Source organism: Notolepis coatsorum (genome assembly GCF_963971535.1).
Source record: "Notolepis coatsorum genome assembly, chromosome: 12".
NCBI classification, from domain to species: Eukaryota; Metazoa; Chordata; class Actinopteri; order Aulopiformes; family Paralepididae; genus Notolepis; species Notolepis coatsorum.
Genome location: NC_140176.1, coordinates 25,959,114 through 25,978,056, shown reverse-complemented (window position 1 = coordinate 25,978,056; position 18,943 = coordinate 25,959,114). Strand labels below are relative to the sequence as shown.

Sequence of the window (18,943 nt, the reverse complement as noted above, 5' to 3'; positions counted from 1 at the left end):
AGATACCAAGAACATGCAAATGGACCATATTAAAAAAAAATCTGTAAATGTGTATTCTACATTCTTATGGAATGAATGAGAATAAAAAATATTTAAATTAAAAAAAAATATATATGTATTTTTTTTTATAATTAATTTTGAGTTAATTTTCATAACGCGATCATTTGCAGTGTAATTAATTAATATAATTAACGCGAGAAACTGACGGCCCTAATATATATACAGTATATACAGTTTATGTATTTCCCTCTCTCGCTCTCTTATATAATGGCAGATAAGTGTGAAATGAGGCCTGGCTATTTTCCCACTCAGACTGGGGGAGTGGAGCTGCAGTGCAGTAAGTGTTATGGATTATGATGGTCAAATGACCTGTAAAAACACCCCCCACTGGTCCTGACACTAAGAGTCTGGCACCTACAGGTCCATTATGCTGGGAAAGTTGAGTTTTTAAAATACCCACATGTCCCTCTCTCTCTCTGTTCGAGTGTGTGTGTGTGTGTGTGTGTGTGTGTGTGTGTGTGTGTGTGTGTGTGTGTGTGTGTGTGTGTGTGTGTGTGTGTGTGTGTGTGTGTGTGTGTGTGTGTGTGTGTGTGTGTGTGTGTGTGTGTGTGTGTGTGTGTGTGTGTGCACGCGCCTTAAAATCAACAGAAGTGTGTTTTCCAGTGTATGGTGTGCTTGCTGTGTGAAGATGAATGAGTCTGAAAACTCTATAATGCTATAATGACTACCAGCTACATCAAGCAAGGAACCCATTTTAAAGGCAATAATCAATTACTGACACACCAGACAGATGGTTTGAGCGAGATGTAACAAACCAGGAGCCGATATGATGTACTCATGACAAAGGCTCTCCTCAGTGTGTGTGAGGACCACTGATTTAACCTGTGGACACTGATTACTTCAATGTACAACAGGTGCACAGCCACATCTGCTCTCAGGTCTGATTAGCTTGACCGAGGGCAGGTGTGCTCAAACCAGCTGCCCCCTCACCATACAGACTATAAATGCTATATGAATCTCAATGAGTCTGACATATCCTGTTTTCCCCCACATAAACACACACACACACAGTATCCACACAAGCACACCTGTACACACACAGACACACACACATAAAGACCACATGCCCTTCCTTTCTTCCTTCCTTCCTTTCTTTCTTTCTTTCTTTCTTTCTTTCTTTCTTTCTTTCTTTCTTTCTTTCTTTCTTTCTTTCTTTCTTTCTTTCTTTCTTTCTTTCTTTCTTTCTTTCTTTCTTTCTTTCTTTCTTTCTTTCTTTCTTTATCTCCTTGTCCTTCTCTCACTGTTTATTTTATTCTCTCTATCTCTCATTTCTCTCTTCCTTTCTTTCAGCAGTACCAGTTGAAGTGAAAGACATTCCTCTGTTAGAAACAACACCATCCATCTAATTCTAAAGCAGCCTCTTAATTAGTATTTGTGAATTACACCTGGACCACAGATCTGACCAATGGAGCCATGACAGAGCTCCCTCTCTGCGAACATGTTTCAGCCTCTCTCTCCAAAGGGCTGCATAGTCATGGTATTCCATCATAGCCATCTTGGTAGGCGAACAGCAGGTCAGTGTAATCAACCAACAGGTGATTATTACCCACAACAACAACAACAACCGTGGCCAGTGAGCTATGGCACTGCGCCATGTTGGTTGGCAAGCCATCGTCATGAGAATACTATTGATTGAAAAGCATGTCTATGTTTTTCAATGTGTATATAATGTATATATATCGGTGGGTGACCGCATCTACTCAGACTGATCTATAGATCTTAAAAGTAGGGTAGTCAGTTCTGTGTCTCCACGGTAGCAAGCAGCGCCCAGTGCTCCGAGGTCGTTCGGCAGCTTGTACCATAAACAACTAGATAAGCACTGAGCAGGCAGGGTTTTGGTCAGAGAGAGAGAGCTATGGGCCATTGCTATAGTGATTTGGGTCAAAGAAGACAGCGTGTCACATAGTAACAAGACGAAGGGGCGGGTTAGCCGTTGCTAAGGTCTATAGTTTATAGCTGTGAGTTTCTTGCAGTGTAGGTTAGATTCAGGTACGAGGCACAGACGAGAAGAAGCTTGATCAGAGACTTTGAAACGATCCCCCCCCCCCCTTCCCTCGCGGGGAAGGGTGGAGGGGAGGACTGACGTGGCACGACAACCAAGAAGGCTTTTGGATAACAGCTAGGCCGCAACGACCACCGAGCGGAGTGAAAGAAGAGATCATTAGAATAATGAATTTAGTTCTTCCAAAGACTTTTCAAGGACAATACAGAACTGGTTTCCATCTGATTATGGAATAAACAACGTTTTCCAAGAAAGGTATCACGTTGCCAGTGTTTGCATATAAGGGGGATGACATTCGATGTATAGCCAGTATGAGAAGGTCGACTTCGGAGAGAGAGATAAACACAACGCAGAAATTACACAAACACAGATGAAGAGGTGATATTGACTGATTATGGTCGAAATCTAACAATATAGTGATTTGTTTCTATCGAAGCCTTTAAACTTAAGGTTCCTTACCGACAACTCCAGTTTCCGCCTACAATAGTTTATGAGTATTTTCTATTCAAGAAATTAATGGAGCATGGTCTGATTCTGCAAAAAGAATTTAATGCAGGTAGCATGTACAAATGTGAAGCAAAATAAATAATAATAATAATAATCCGTTTATGAATAACATCAGTGTTTATCACCAACTTGTATGACATGATCTTGGTACATGTTTTGGATTACTGGACGTAGCTAATGCCTACATCAATGCAACAGTGGTGCAGCTAGTGCCTACAATGCATCAATGTAACAGTGTTGCAGCTAGTGCCTACATCAATGCAACAGTGTTGCAGCTACAGTAGTGCCTACATCAATGCAACAGTGGTGCAGCTAAAATAAGATAAGATGATCCTTTATTAATCCCCTTGGGGAAATTCGGGTGTCAAAGCAACATGGGGGGGGGGGGGGTACAGGGTGGGGGATACATAGCTTCAAACACTAGTGCATAGTGTTGCATCATCTTATCACGCAAGGCCTTTTTTAACGTTTCAAACTAACATTAAAAAGATCCTGATTCCTGACACAATCCTGACACAATCCTTAAACAATTCTTACACAATCCTGACACAATCCTGACACAATCCTTACACAATCCTGACACAATCCTTACACAATCCTTACACAATCCTTACATAATTCTTACACAATCCTGACACAATCCTTACACAATCCTTACATAATTCTTACACAATCCTTACACGATCCTTACACAATTATTACACAATCCTTACACAAAACAACAGACAACCAATCATAGAGTTGTATTCAACAACCTTATGTAAACAACAACATCGACATAGTTAGCCATCAACATCATCATCATCATCATCATCATCATCATCATCATCATCATCATCATCATCATCATCAAAGAACAATACCATAACTACTATCTATCTACCCCCAGGGTGGTGGGAATTAATTATGCCTTTTGGTCTTTACAAGAGAAATATGACCCTGGAGCCAGAAGGTAGGATCTTAATCTCAGACTGGTAGGGTGGATTTAGCTGTAGTCTGTTGTACAGGTCAGTGAGGTTAGGTTGCTGGCCACATGGCTGATTGCCAGACAAGCAGATTACAGAAGAGGTTAAGACAGACTCAATGTAGGATTTGTAAAAAGAAATTACATGAGAGTTTTGAGTGTGTGTGTGTGTGTGTGTGTGTGTGTGTGTGTGTGTGTGTGTGTGTGTGTGTGTGTGTGTGTGTGTGTGTGTGTGTGTGTGTGTGTGTGTGTGTGTGTGTGTTTGTGTGTGTGTGTGTGTGTGTGTGTGTGTGTGTGTCCTGACCTGGCCTGACCTGGGAAGATCGAGTCACCCACACAGACATCCTCAACAACATCAATTCAATCTGTATGGCCGCAGCTGTGGCCAAAAAACATCTTCGCTGGATAGGGCACACCATTCGTATGCCTGACCACCGCCTGCCCCACCAAGTCCCGAATGGCCAACTGAGAGTAGCAAAGCGGGCTGCTGGAGGCCAAAATAGATGCTTTAAAGGGGAACTCCAACATTTTGGGAAATTAGCTTTGGGAATAGACGCTCCGTTAGCATAGCTTAGCTTCATCACTGGAAGTGAGGCAGGACAGTAGCCTTACAGTGCCTTACAGTGTATTGCAAGGTCTGACATTGACCAAACTTGATATGCATGACCTTGGTGGGCTCTAGGTCAACTCCTGAAAAGGGGGTCAATGTCAGACTTTGCAATCAAAAGTTAGGGGGCTAATAACCCTTGCCATAATTTCAGTGCGCCCCCTAACTTTTGATTGCAAGGTCTGACATTGACCCCCTTTTCAGGAGTTGACCTAGAGCCCACCAAGGTCATGCATATCAAATTTGGTCAATGTCAGACCTTGCAATACACTGTAAGGCACTGTAAGGCTACTGTCCTGCCTCACTTCCAGTGATGAAGCTAAGCTATGCTAACGGAGCATCTATTCCCAAAGCTAAAATGCATGCACAGAGACAAAAAAGGTATGTATCTTCTTGTCTAACTCCAGGGAAGATGTTAAATAAGCTAATTTCCCAAAATGTTGGAGTTCCCCTTTAAGGACTATACCAGGGACCTCCTAAAGTGTGCAAACATCAACACCATGCAGATCGAAAGATCAGCCTGGCAAGTCACTTGTGCCACGGCAGTTTCCAAATACACCAAACCAACCAATACCGAAGATCTGAGAGGCGCACGCAACGACACCTGCGGGCGGCTGGCATCCCCCTGGTATCTGGCTTCCCTGGTATCTGGCTTCCCTTGTACCATTTGCAGACGGGTAGCGGCTCAAGGATCGAACTCAACGCCCATGAGAAGTGGCACCAGTGGCAGCGTCGCTCAGCGCCCCCCCCCCCATCCCTGGAGCAAGCGTCATCATCAAACACGATGGACAGCTAAGAAAAAGTGTGTGTACGTGTGTGTGTGTAGGTCAGTCAGACCTGATAGCAGTCTTCTCCATGGCATCTGGTCCATCCACGGCCGGCAGCTCATCAGCCAGGATCTCCTCTGGGCTCCGAGGGTCAATGAGGATCCCTCTCTTGTCCTTGTCCTTGATGCCGATCCCGGCCGTGATGGCGTTCCACAGAGCATTCTGAGACTTGGAGCCTTTGGGGAGAAAACAAAGAATAAAATATGTTCATCGATTTTGAATGAATCCCATTGAATCCCCCCCATTGCCGTGGTGAATATTGTATAGTTTCAGAGTGAACTGTGTTACGGAGCGATATGTGAATTTTGCTATAAAAAAAAACATGCTACTATTTCCAAATCAAAGGTATATAATAGGTATATAAAAGAATATTCCAATTGTCTGATCGCGATTTCCAGTATTGATGTCGATTGGGTCCCTGACATGAAGTGGCACAAGATATGCCTCAAATGTGCTGAACGCGTTTCGTAGTGGTCGGATGAAGCGATTTACTTGGCTTGGTCTAAATTCTCCGCCCGGATGAAACACAGTGACACACAGTGTGAAATAAGGTTTCAATGGGTGGGCGATACTGCCACCTAGCAGGATGCGGTCGGTATTGCACTCTAGGGATCTCAGAATGATTTCCTATGGTAACACGGAGGTCCGTGACACTGCATAGAATGATAAAATCGAATAAAAGAAAAACCGATGAAAACCCGAGAACTCTCGGGTTTTGGCGCTCAACCGCTGGTGAGAAAAACCGAGAAAGAAAACATGCCAACATTATGGGAAATCCACTTACTGTAGGCTACTGTCTTCTCCAGAGTCAGACAAGAAGATAGATACCACAATGGACCACAATGGAAACAAGCCATGGCTTTATTGTGTTTTATCCATTTGACCAGCGTGATGACACTGTTATTGTTTTTCAAATGTTGTCCTACTGTTGTGTCAATAAAGTATTCAATCAATCAATACCAATTTCCTCTCTGTGTGTTCAGTAGAAAGCTATGCGGCTGCAAGCTAGCCTAGCTTAGCACACATTAATGGAAGCAGATGCTGATCAGCGGGCCTAGCTGTTGGCCAAAAACACGTCTCCAGAGTTTTAAACTAGGCTACAAGTGGTCCATATCAGCTTCCATTTATTTGTGCTAAGCTAGGCTAGGCTAGTTCTGCTGAACACACAGAGAGGAAATCTGTATCTACTATGGAGAAGACAGTAAGAACATACCATAATCATAATCAATAGTAATCGATAATGACAGGAATACATTCATCACAGGTGAACAGTTCTTCAAATGGTTGATATCTGATTTTGCAAAGAGCCTACAAATGTTTTTGTTATTCCTAAACATTCTCCTGCCACGTTTGATTAGCTGAGATTTGTTAATTTGATCAGTGTCATATTTTGATAGTTGTTCTAAAATAGAATAGAAAACTTGTTGTTGTTTTTTACTTCATTACTTTATTACACAATGCTCAGGAGTGACTCATACTAAGATTGACTGGCTGATTGATTGATTTATTGATGTATTGATTTATGGATTGCTTGATTGATTGATTGATTGATTGATTGGTTGGTTGGTTGGTTGGTTGGTTGGTTGGTTGGTTGGTTGGTTGGTTGGTTGGTTGGTTGGTTGACTGACTGACTGACTGACTGACTGGCTGACTGGCTGACTGACTATGAGTGTGACTATGACTGTGTTATTATGTCAAGGAAAGTCATTTTAACTTACTAATTTTAATGTAACAAGTCTATAGTGATGTATAGTCTGTGAGAATGTATATGTGACCATTCCTGTTTGTTGTCCCTTACTGACAACCAGACCAATAACTAGTGTAATTCAGCAAAAGGTATTTGTCGCCCCCTGTTGCCTAACGTCCTCTCCGTCTCTCTTTTCTCTCTCCCTCTGTGTCTGTCTGTCTGTCTGTCTGTCTGTCTGTCTGTCTGTCTGTCTGTCTGTCTGTCTGTCTGTCTGTCTGTCTGTCTGTCTGTCTGTCTGTCTGTCTGTCTGTCTGTCTGTCTGTCTGTCTGTCTGTCTGTCTCTCTCTCTCTCTCTCTCTCTCTCTCTCTCTCTCTCTCTCTCTCTCTCTCTCTCTCTCTCTCTCTCTCTCTCTCTCTCTCTCTCTCCTCCATCTCAGTGTTTGCTTATGTTGTGCTGCCCTCTAGACACCAGTTGGAAGAATCAGCACATATGGTGCTGTCACAGGTATTAAAGGAAAGTATTATGTTAGACAACAGCGGTTAAACAATTAAACTAATTTATATCACAGCCATCTTACTTTTACAGTAACATCTGAACATCACTTTTATTGAGTGACAATAATATATTTGGGGGGGATTGCAAAAAATATGCTCATCTGAAAGGGTAGTTATATATATATAATAAGGTTATATATATAAGGTTGTTAGTTATATGTAACAATGTTATATATATAAGGTAGTTATATGTAATAAGGTTATATATATATATAGTTGGTATATGTAATATGTTTTATATATATATGTATATGTTATATTTATAAGGTAGTTATATGTAGTAAAATTATATATATATAGTTGTTATATGGGGCGGGCGCCCCATTAAAAAAAGGCCCATTAACCATTCACACAGGGTGGAAAGGAATCCCAACCTGAGCGTGACATAAAAGCAAAATGGCCGCGGTGTGAATAATGGTCATTGTGACCTGACTCTGACAGTGCAGATGACTCATTACAAAAATTACTCACCAATTTTTTATCAAATGTCTGGATGAACCAAAGCTACATTATCAATCATGAGACCAGTAAAGTATTCTTTAAACCAGCAAAAATAAGATCACTTGAATTAATATGATCTTGAAATAAGCTTGATAAGCTCTGCGCACTCACTAGAGCGGGTCATAATTGTGTAGTGTTTAGTGTGTAGTAGGGCTGCACGATTAATCGATTTGTAATCGAAATCGTGATTTGGAATGATGCAATTATCAAATCGCCTAAAAAACTTTTTTTATAAATTCTTTTAACCAGGAAGTCCCATTGAGATACAAGATCGGTTTGGGAGAGGGAGGTAAGGGGTTTTAAATTGTGTGTTGTGAAGTTTAGACTTCAGAGAGGGAGAGTAAAGTACAGAAAAAAGGTACCGTTGGGTACCGGTATCGATTCCCAGGTAAAAATAAACATTTTCAGGCTCGGTGTCCCGAAAAGACCCACCGCGTAGGCCAGATGCAAGCCACATTTTACAATAAACCTTTGTGGGGCTGCTTTTTTTTTTTTATTATAATCGCAAATGTAATCGCAATCGCAATATCTGTCAGAAAAATCGCAATTCGATTATTTCCCAAAATCGTGCAGCCCTAGTGTGTAGTGTGTAGTGTGTGTTATATATTGCGAAGTGCGTATAGTGTAGTGTGTAGTGCATATTGTATATTGCGTATTGCGTATTGCATATTGCGTAGTGCATATTATGTATTGCGTAGTGCGTAGTGTGTAGTGTGTAGTGTGTAATGTATAGTGTATAGTGTATAGTGTATAGTGTATAGTGTATAGAGAGGCTTCAGCTAATCCAAATCTTTGCAGCCCGACTGCTTACTAGAACCAAAAGGAGAGAGCACATTAGTCCAGTCTTAGCTGCTCTACACTGGCTTCCTGTCTTCTTTTTCTTTTGGCTTTTCCCGTCAGGGGTCGCCACAGCGGATCATCCGTTTCCATCTGTTTCTGTCATCTGCGTCGTCCTCCTTCACTCCCGCTGCCCGCATGTCCTCCTTCACTGTGTCCATAAACCTCCTCTTGGGCCTTCCCCTCCTCCTCTTTCCTGGCAGCTCCATCTCCAGCATCCTCCTCCCGATGTACCCCACCTCCCTCCTCCGCACATGTCCAAACCATCTCATCTCAGTCTTGCTTCTCTCACTTTCTGCCCGAACTGCTCAACATGGGCCGTTCCTCTGACATTTTCGATTTTGTCCAACCTTGTTACTCCCAGAGAGAACCTTAACATCTTCATCTCTGCCACCTCCAGCTCCGCCACCTGCTTGTTGGTCAGTGCCACTGTTTCTAGACCATAGCATAGCTGGTCTCACTACCGTGCTGTAGACCTTTCCCTTTACTCTTGCTGGTACCCTTCTATCGCAGATCACCCCTGTCATCCTTTTCCACCCTCACCACCCGGCCTGCACTCTCTTCTTCACCTCCCTACCACAGTCCCCATTACTTTGGACTGTTGACCCCAAGTACTTAAACTCGTCCACTTTTGGTACCTCTACTCCTTGCATCATCACCACCCCTCCGTCTTCCGTCCCATTCACACACATATACTCGGCCTTGCTTCTGCTCACCCTCATCCCCCTTCTCTCCAGTGCATGCCTCCACTTCTCCAGGTTCTCTTCCACCTGCTCCCTGCTCTCACTACAGATTGCGATGTCATCTGCGAACATCATGGTCCACGGGGACTCCTGCCTGACCTCGTCTGTCAGCCTGTCCATCACTACTGCAAATAAGAAAGGACTGAGGGCCGACCCTTGGTGCAATCCTACCCCGACCATGAACCCTTCCGTCACTCCCACTGCACACCTCACCACAGTCGCACTGCCCTCATACATGTCCTGTACTACCCTCACAAACTTTTCAGCTACTCCTGACTTTCTCATACAGTACCACACCTCCTCTCTTGGTACCCTGTCATACGCCTTCTCTAGGTCTACAAAGACGCAATGCAGCTCCTTCTGGCCTTCTCTATACTTCTCCATTAACATTCTAAGGGCGAACAATGCGTCTGTCGTGCTTTTCCCTGGCATGAACCCATACTGCTGCTCACTAATCCTCACCTCTCCTCTTAACCTAGCTTCCACTATCCTTTCCCATAGCTTCATGCTGTGGCTGATCAGCTTTATTCCCCTGTAGTTGCTGCAACTCTGTGCGTCTCCCTTATTCTTAAAAATCAGCACTAGCACACTTTGCCTCCACTCCTCTGGCATTTTCTCGTTTTCCAAGATGTTGTTGAACAATCTTGTTAGAAAAACCACTGCCATCTCGCCTAGGCATCTCCAGGCCTCCGCTGGTATGTCATCTGGGCCTACCGCCTTCCCACTCTTCATCCTCTTCAAAGCTGCCCTCACTTCCTCCTTACTGATCTGTTGCACTTCCTGGTTCACTGCCTCCACACTGATCGTCCTCCTCTCTCTCTCATTTTCCTCATTCATCAGCTCTTCAAAGTACTCCTTCCACCTTCTCACCACACTGTCCTCGCTGGTCAGCACCTTGCCCTCCTTATCCTTTATCACTCTGACCTGCTGTATATCCTTCCCTGCCTGGTTCCTCTGCCTAGCCAGCCTATATAGGTCCTTTTCTCCTTCCTTGGTGTCCAACCTCTCATACAGCTCGCTGAATGCTCTTTCCTTCGCCTTTGCCACCTCTCTCTTCGCCTCCCACCATCTCTCCATGTATGCCTGTCTACTCTCTTCATCCCTCAGTCTGTCCCACTGCTTCTTCGCCAACCTCTTCCTCTGTATATTTTCATGCACTTCCTCAGTCCACCACCAGGTCTCCTTATCTTCCTTCCTTCGTCCTGAAGACACGCCAAATACCATTTTAGCGGTCTCCCTCACCACATCTGCTGTGGCTGCCCAACCAACCGGCAGCTCCTCCCTACCACCCAGCGCCTGTCTTATCTTCTCCCTGAACTCCACACAACGTCCCTCTCTCTTTAACTGCCACCATTTAATCTTTGGCTCTACCTTCTCTCCCTTGGCTTTCTTCCTCTTGGCCTCCACAGTCATCCTACAGGCCACCATGCGGTGCTGCCTAGCTACACTCTCACCTGCGATCACCTTGCAGTCCCTGACCTCTTTCAGATTACCCCTTCTGCATAGAACATAGTCCACCTGTGTGCACCTTCCCCCGCTTTTATATGTAATCCTGTGCTCCTCTCTCTTCCTGAAGTAAGTGTTCACTACCACCATACCCATCCTTTTTGCAAAGTCTACCACCATCTGCCCTTCCGCATTTCTCTCTTTGGCGCCGTACCTGCCCATCACCTCCTCATCCCCTTTGTTTCCCTCCCCTACGTGCCCGTTGAAGTCCGCTCCAATCACCACTCTCTCCCCCACAGGCACACTCTCCACCACTTCATCTAACATGCTCCATGCTACACTGGCTTCCTGTAACATTTAGAATTGACTTCAAGGTCCTTCTCCTTACATACAAAGCTCTAAATGGACAGGGACCTAGCTACATCGCCAACACTCTAATAAATTACAGGCCAGCAAGAACACTGCAATCATCAGCTGCTGGACTACTAGAGGCTCCCAGAAACAGTCAAAAGAGGATCGGTAATGCAGCCTTTATCAACTATGCCCCAAAACTATGGAACAAACTACCCCAAAACATCAGGGAAGCCAACTCGCTAGACATCTTCAAAAATCTCTTTGCTCAGGCATTTAAATGAAACATCAGGGATATCCTGACACAAATTGTACTTTACCTGCACTATTCTTACCCTACCTACACTTCCTATCAAATTCATGTGTCGGTTCTATGCACTGTAATTTTAAGAGCACTGCTCTGTTGTAATTCAAAATTGAACTATTTTATCACACTTTTTACTTCTTACTGATGCACTGCTCTGTTGTATGTCCGTTCTATTTTATAATTTTTTGCCTATTTTTAAACTGAATCCAACCGCACTTTGTTTTTACTCTGTCTATTCTATTTTTATTATTTGTATTACTGAATGAAACTGTAAACAGAAAGGCCTATAGGGAGGTGTAGTCTGATGTCACTGGTTGTTCCACCCGTATAGGGATTGATTCATCATTGGGAAAATGGATTATCGGCTATTGTAACAATTCTGCCGCATGGAAATTGAAAAGCTTTCCATTTTTGCACAAAATGAGTTCCCTTCTATCACTAACATTATTGTTTAAGCATTTTTGGTTGAAAAAAAATTTAGCAATTTTTTTAATGATTAATTGCGAATATTTTCATCTTGAGCTATAGATGAATAAGCACAGAAAGGTACACCATGCAAATGTTAATGCTTTATTTGTCTTAAACTAGACGATTTAGAAATGGGCAATGGGGAATACATTGCGTTGGACAGAGGGTGGAACACGAAAAAATTGCAATGACGTAACCACTACACCTCCCTATTGGGATGCTAGATCCTAATGTGAAACACTGTGATTTACCTTACCTTGCTACCTCTCTATCTTTTTTTTATGCTCGCTTATGCCTGTATTTTTTTCCTGTTGTGAAGCACTTTGAACTGCAATTTCTGTATGAAAAGTGCTATACAAATAAAGTTTATTATTATTATATTATAGTGTATAGTGTATAGTGTGTAGTGTGTAGTGAACAATGAAGAATGAGGGGAACTCACGTGCAAACCGTGCCAGTGATCGGTGGTTGGTCTCACCGGCCTCATTTGCAACTGTGGCAAGAGAGGAGGAGAAAGAGAGGAGGAGAAAGTGAGGAGGTGAAAGAGAGGAGGAGAAAGAGAGGATGAGAAAGAGAGGAGGAGAAAGCATCATTAGACAAGAAAGATTCAAATCTTCCATCCAGCAAGAGGAAGGAGACACAGGATGAGGGAACATTCCATTCATTTTCAATATCATTTATATATATGTACAGGTCAGTACTATTCTCTTTGACAGACACGTATACACAATGAATAAAGGGCTCGGGAGACGAGGTTTGATATCAGCCCCATTACATTCTCTTCGGTTCAAATAACAAACTCAGCAAGACCGACGGCTTCTCAGTTACAGTGGGTGACAATATTGTCACAAAGAAAGATGAAATTACCTACCTGGGTTCCATCCTAGAGGCTAATCTTTCCTGTGACAAAATGGCATCCAATGTAATAAAAAAAAGTCAACCAACGAACTTGATTCTTGTACCGGATCTCCTCTCTGGTAAACAAGAATACCCTGAAGACTCTGGCAGGAGCACTCATTCAAGGGTAGTACGACTATGCTTGCACCTCATGGTACCAAAGCACCTCAAAGGCACTAAAAACAAAATTACAAACATCTCAAAACAAACTGGCCAGACTACTGTTTGACCTGACTCCTAGAACCCACCTCACCCCTGCCCACTTTGACAACCTAGGATGGCTTAGAGTAGACGACAGAGTACAGCAACTTGCAATGGGCCTGGTCTACAAGATACACTACATGACCAAGGTACCCATGTACATGTCAAAATACTTCCCAAAGGTCAGTGAATACCACGATCACAACACCAGAGGGAGCTCCACAAATCATGTTAAACCCAGATTCGGCTCAAACAAGAGACTAAACACGTTTCGCAATTATGCCACATCAATGTGGAACGCCCTACCCAAAGCTGTAAAGGAATGTGAATCACTACCCACTTTCAAAAACACTCTCAAAGAACATCTACGGGAGACAGCAATTCGAAACTGGCCCCTGCAAATGTCCTAACCCAACCCCCTCCAATGTACAGTAAATGACCAAGTATGGCTTTGTCAATATTACAATGTACAGTGTACAGTGTCCCCCACCTACCCCCTACCCAATCCCCCCCCCCCACCCACCCACCTCCAATGTACAGTTCCCCCCCCACCCACCCAACCCCACCCCACCTACCCAACCTCCTCCAATGTACAGTTTCTGGTATGTCATAAATGTATAGATGTAGCAGTACTGTCTATCTGTATGTCATGTATGTCATAATGTTATGATGAATTGAAAATGGGGGACCCTGATGTAAACAAGACAAAAGTCTTTCTCTGGTCTGCATCCCCTTAACAATTGTGTGTATTGAGCTGTACTGTATTGTACCCATTCTGCAATCTGTTAATACAATTTTCAATCAATCAATCAAACAATCAATTCAATCAATCAATCAATCACTGCCATAGCAAGCTACCTTCGTAGTAAAAATTATTTAATATTTGACAGCAATGCAAACGCTACGTTAGTCGACTGGAATCAAACACCGGTCACCGGTGCTAGCTGGCTAACTAGCTAACGTTAGTTCCTGTCAAAACTAATGGTTTGGTATGACCGTCAAGTTATTTATATATATATATATATATATATTTTTTTAACCTTCTCTTTCTCCTATTTTTCTCTGATTTTCTCCCCGTCCCAATTTAGTCGTTGTGCCAATTCCCCCCCTCCCCTACCTGGTTGTTGTACGCATGTTCTCCCACGAGTCGGTACAAGGGTGTCCTGATGTCGAACGCACGCTTCCTCCGAGACGTGCGCCGTCAAGCCAGTGACGCTCTTTTCACTTGGCAGCAAGGACTCTCATTGGTGGAGTGTAACGCGTGGGAGGGTACGCTATCTCCACCAAGTCCTGCCCCGCTGAGCAAGCGCCGAGACCTGACCTGTAGGCGTCCACGCTGTCCACAACGCCAGATTCCCACCCACCAGCTTCCCACCCCCTAATACTGCCAATTGTATTAGTATTAACGACCAGCCAAGCTGGTAGCAACGCCGAGAGCTGGGCTCGAAGCCAGCATCTCCTGCGTTGGTGACGAGCGCAATCAAGTTATTTATATTTGACATTAACTATTTATGGGTAGAATATTCTGATTCTAGCTCACTAGATCACTCAGTTACATTAAACTGTAAATTAAATAAAGGAACCCCCGTTTTGTTGATGATCACCTATCAAGTCTCCCGTGATTTTATATTACTATAGTGTAAAAGTATAGGCAGACTATTCCTCAGTTACAATAGCTATGATGCTCATCAGGTTTACAGTCTGTTGACACACGCTCTAGTCTCCTGGCTTGTTATTTCACGTACCGTTGGCGCCTACCGTCTGAACGTAATATTAGTGGTTTTGACACCGCAACATTTAACGCATTATCAAAACATAGGTTGTGAAAAAAAAATCTGACTTGGCAATTGGCATGATGGAATCCTCTGCCATTTACCTCATGCGATGCCACTGATCAAAGGTTAGGCTATAGAGTGGTATATACCTTTATGTATCAGGACTATTCGAATCCACATTACCTTGTTATGATCACAAACCTTGACATCTCTCCCGTGTGCCATACTTGCATGTGAGCAAAGCCTGGCTCTGATATTTGCATTATAAATATGTAATAATGGATAGTTAATACACTGTACTTATAATTTAAAGTGTAGAACATGACAGGGAGTATAATTTTCATGAATCACCATAATTTTATTGCAGTCAAGTCTAAGAAAAGCACTTGGCAACCGGCTAATTATGATTATCACAGTGTTTCATCAACCCTTTTACTACAAGTGAATGCAGTACAAACCCTCAACATTGGGGATGCACCGTTTCAATACACAGTATCGGTATTGGGCCGATACTAGCAAAACTTGATGGATCAGTACAGAAGATGGTCCGATCCATTACAAAGGTGTCCTAACGTCCTCCACCAGTAAAAGCAGAGCATCATTGAGGAAAACAGAATGGATCTGATTCAACTTGATGAGATATTAGACAATATCAGGCTATTATATTACATAGCCTATATAGCAGTTAACTGTGAGCAGAATTATTTAATTGGTTGAAGGTTATAGCGACCGGCCAGTCTCTCCCATTCTCCTATGCAGAGAGTTGGATGATGTGCCACTGGGCGCTGCCATGATGAATGTAATGTGACTTGGAGTGAGAATACCACATTTGACGTTCTAATCAAGATGTCATCCCCCAGTAAACAGACTCTCTATTGAAATGTTGAGAAGTTAGACCATTTCAACAACTTCAGGGTAAGTGTTTACAGAAATAACTGTCCCAGATTATATGTTTAGGTCATGTAAAATGCTTCTGAGTAAGTACAATAAAATTACATGACATACTGTTGCCCGGGAGATCAATAGTGTGTTTCAGTCTATGTTAATTTGCCCAGCTATGATATGAATAGGGATGGGAATTGATAGGATTTTATCGATACGATTCCATTATCGATTCTGCTTATCGATTCGATTCTTTATCGATTCCCTTATCGATACCTGATCAATTTATAATTTACATAAATAAATTGGAAATGCAACAGAACTACATTTACATTTACATTTAGTCATTTAGCTGACGCTTTTATCCAAAGCGACTTACAAGTTCTGTACGACAAGCCATCAGGAAGGGCACAACTCTATCAGCTGAGCAACAATGTTCATCAAAGTGTTGAGTGCTACAGTGTAGGTTAGTTTATTAGGACAAGTGCATGACAGTACGGTTAGTTAGGGTTCGATTATTTTTTTCTTCAGATAATGGTTGAAGAAGTGCGTCTTTAGTCGACGGCAAAAGATTGGACGTGATTCGGCTGTCCTAACTGGGGTGGGTAGTTCATTCCACCATTGTGGGGCAAGGACTGAGTATAGGCGACTTCTCTTTGATGACCCTCCCGGAGCTTGGATAGGTGTAGGTCTGAGGCGGCCAGAAGATGCAGAGCGTAGGGGTCTAAGCTGGTTAGAATAACAACATGCAACTTGACATTTCTGATTGTCATTTATTGTTGAGCCCCCATGTCAGAAAAATACAAAAACTGTAAAAAATAAAACATTAACTATAGCCTACACTTAAATAAAATAATGTATTTGAGATTCTCTTAAAATGTATTTATTTTTTTATTCTTAAACTAATCTATTGAATAACAGGTCGTTATTCCTCTGACTTCTGTCTCACACACACACGCACGCACGCACGCACGCACGCACGCACGCACGCACGCACGCACGCACGCACACACACACACACACACACACACACACACACACACACACACACACACACAGAGCTCCCTCCCCGGGCCCCTGTCCTAGGGGTGGACGGTATGGTCTAAAATTTATATCACGGTATAATTTGAAGCATAGACGGTAACGGTATATATCACGGTATCATCGTTTTTGATAAAAAAATTTTTTTATTTTATATAATTTTTTTTTTTTTTTTATAAAATATATATATTATATAATTAGACTTGTACTTGTATTATCTGCGAGACATCGCCACCACGCAACAAGCTCCACTGTCTGTGTGTACTCTAGTAGCCTCCAGCTACGGCCAGGATTCTCCAGAGCTGCACCTGGACCTATACTCTAGTAGCCTCGAGCAGAGCTACGGCCAGGATTCTCCGGCGCTGCACCTGGACCCTATTGTATTGGTACTATAACGTTAGCAAGCCCTCAGCTCGAATACGCATCGAATCAGTGTTATAAGACATTGATATCAGGAGCTATCTGTAGCTACTGCTAGCCGGATATATAACGTTAATACAACGCCTCAGTGAATTATTTAGTTCAATGGGACATTTCGTTTTGAACGGTGAACTAATTTGCGTTAACGTGAGCTAACGGCTAACGGAGCTATCATACACGTCTACTCTACTAGACTTGATGGAGCGTTTGTTGATGTCAGGAGCTATCGGTAGCTGGCCGACTAGATACCGTTCGGTTAGACAATGCCTCATCATGTATTAAACTAAAAGTGAATAGTTGACTGGGTCATTTTGTAACGGTAGCTAAGCTAACGTTAGCTCAGGGAGACGTCCCGTCCCACTAGACTACTAGTAGACCCGTGTTTACATGCGTGCGGGAGGGGCTGGCACGCCCACTGCGCGAAGCCTCCTAAATAACTTTTTCTAGTTCGCACATATCTATTATCTATGACTAATTCTATCTATTTTTAGGGGCAAATGCGAGTGAAATAGTCGCGCTGTGGTTACATGACGTCATTGCTATTTTAGAGCTGCACTACCGGTTATACGGTATAGTCAAAATCCATACCGTAGAGCAAATTCATACCGTTTATACCGTATACCGTTTATACCGTCCACCCCTACCCTGTCCTATCAGGTATTGGCTTGTGTTGCTACACGGACACATTTGTATGTTGCACCACCACGGTACTTCCTGGCGTACAGTGTACAGACTAGTAAACAAACACTCCGTCTCTTATTATATGTGAACTAAAGAGTACAAGGTTTACACAACAGCCCCCACCTGCTGTTTTATTGTATTTGTACCTGTACTATCCGCTGTCAGCTGTTTATCTCTCTTTGTGAGCTTGATTAAATAGCGTTAGCTCACGTTAGCTAGCGTTAGCTCCGCGGCTAATTTTAGCTCACCCTGAACTAAATCTATGACTAGGTTCTAAAGCATTCAAGTAGTTTTCACTGCACATAGAAGTAGCCAAACAGCGGGAGCATTTTGGGAGCATATTACCAAAACCCAGGCAATTTAGAGCCCTTAAGGAATCAAATAGAGTCTGCCATGGCTACATGGTAACGCTAACGTTATTGCGCAACTGTAGGAAAAACCTGGCAGCGATAAGGGAATCGAAAGTCACGGGAGCCACACGGTTCCAGGCATCGGCCAATTAGGAACCAGTTCCCAACGGGAACCGGTTTTCGATTCCCATCCCTAGATATGAAGCGAGCGAGTGCAGCAGTACTGTACAGTGTACATATACAATATACATGCACCCGGGAAGCAGCAGTCCGTGCCTTTGCTGTATTAGTCCATATGCACAAAATGTTACACTACTTAATTGCTAATTGTTTATGGTAGAGAGGCGCAATGTAATCGGTCGCCAGAGGAACAGTTGCAGTAACAAAAGTCCCGCTTACTTTTGTTTCATTATATGAAATACAAATAAATTAAAAAAATCAGGCCACTAATTTTTTTTTTTTCAACAAGTTAATATAGGTCTTTGAGGGCACCTAAACATGTCTTAAATTTGTGTTGCAAAAAAAAAGAAAATACATTCCGATTATGCATTCTACAGTAGCAGCCCACTTGCACAATGAGGGGGCGTCATATCCGGTTACGTCTCTAGCCCAGCAGACTTCTTCCGGTCCCATCACAACACATGGGGTCTCATTCTCCAACATTTCCCAAAGACTTCTCTTAGGGCAACCATCTTGGAACCGACAGAGACCAAATCGGCGACAAGTTCACTCTGATTCCCCAACGCGTGGGGAAGATGTCTTAAGTGGCTCAAACGATCAAAGCTGGGATGCCGGCGATGAGGAATGTCACCATTCAGAAACATGAACGCGCGT

At 43.0% G+C, this 18,943-nt stretch overlaps 1 protein-coding gene across 1 annotated transcript in view; it reads right to left on the bottom strand.

Moving 5' to 3' along the window:
• The window catches only part of pde1ca (phosphodiesterase 1C, calmodulin-dependent a), a gene marked incomplete at both ends in the record, with an annotated part of 234,391 nt that overhangs the window by 199,112 nt on the left and 16,336 nt on the right, over positions 1–18,943 (bottom strand). The window contains 2 exons of the mRNA XM_084325782.1: positions 4,978–5,143; positions 12,305–12,355. Of these exons, the coding sequence (XP_084181908.1) occupies positions 4,978–5,143; positions 12,305–12,355 (217 nt within the window). The remainder of the gene's footprint in view (positions 1–4,977; positions 5,144–12,304; positions 12,356–18,943) is intronic.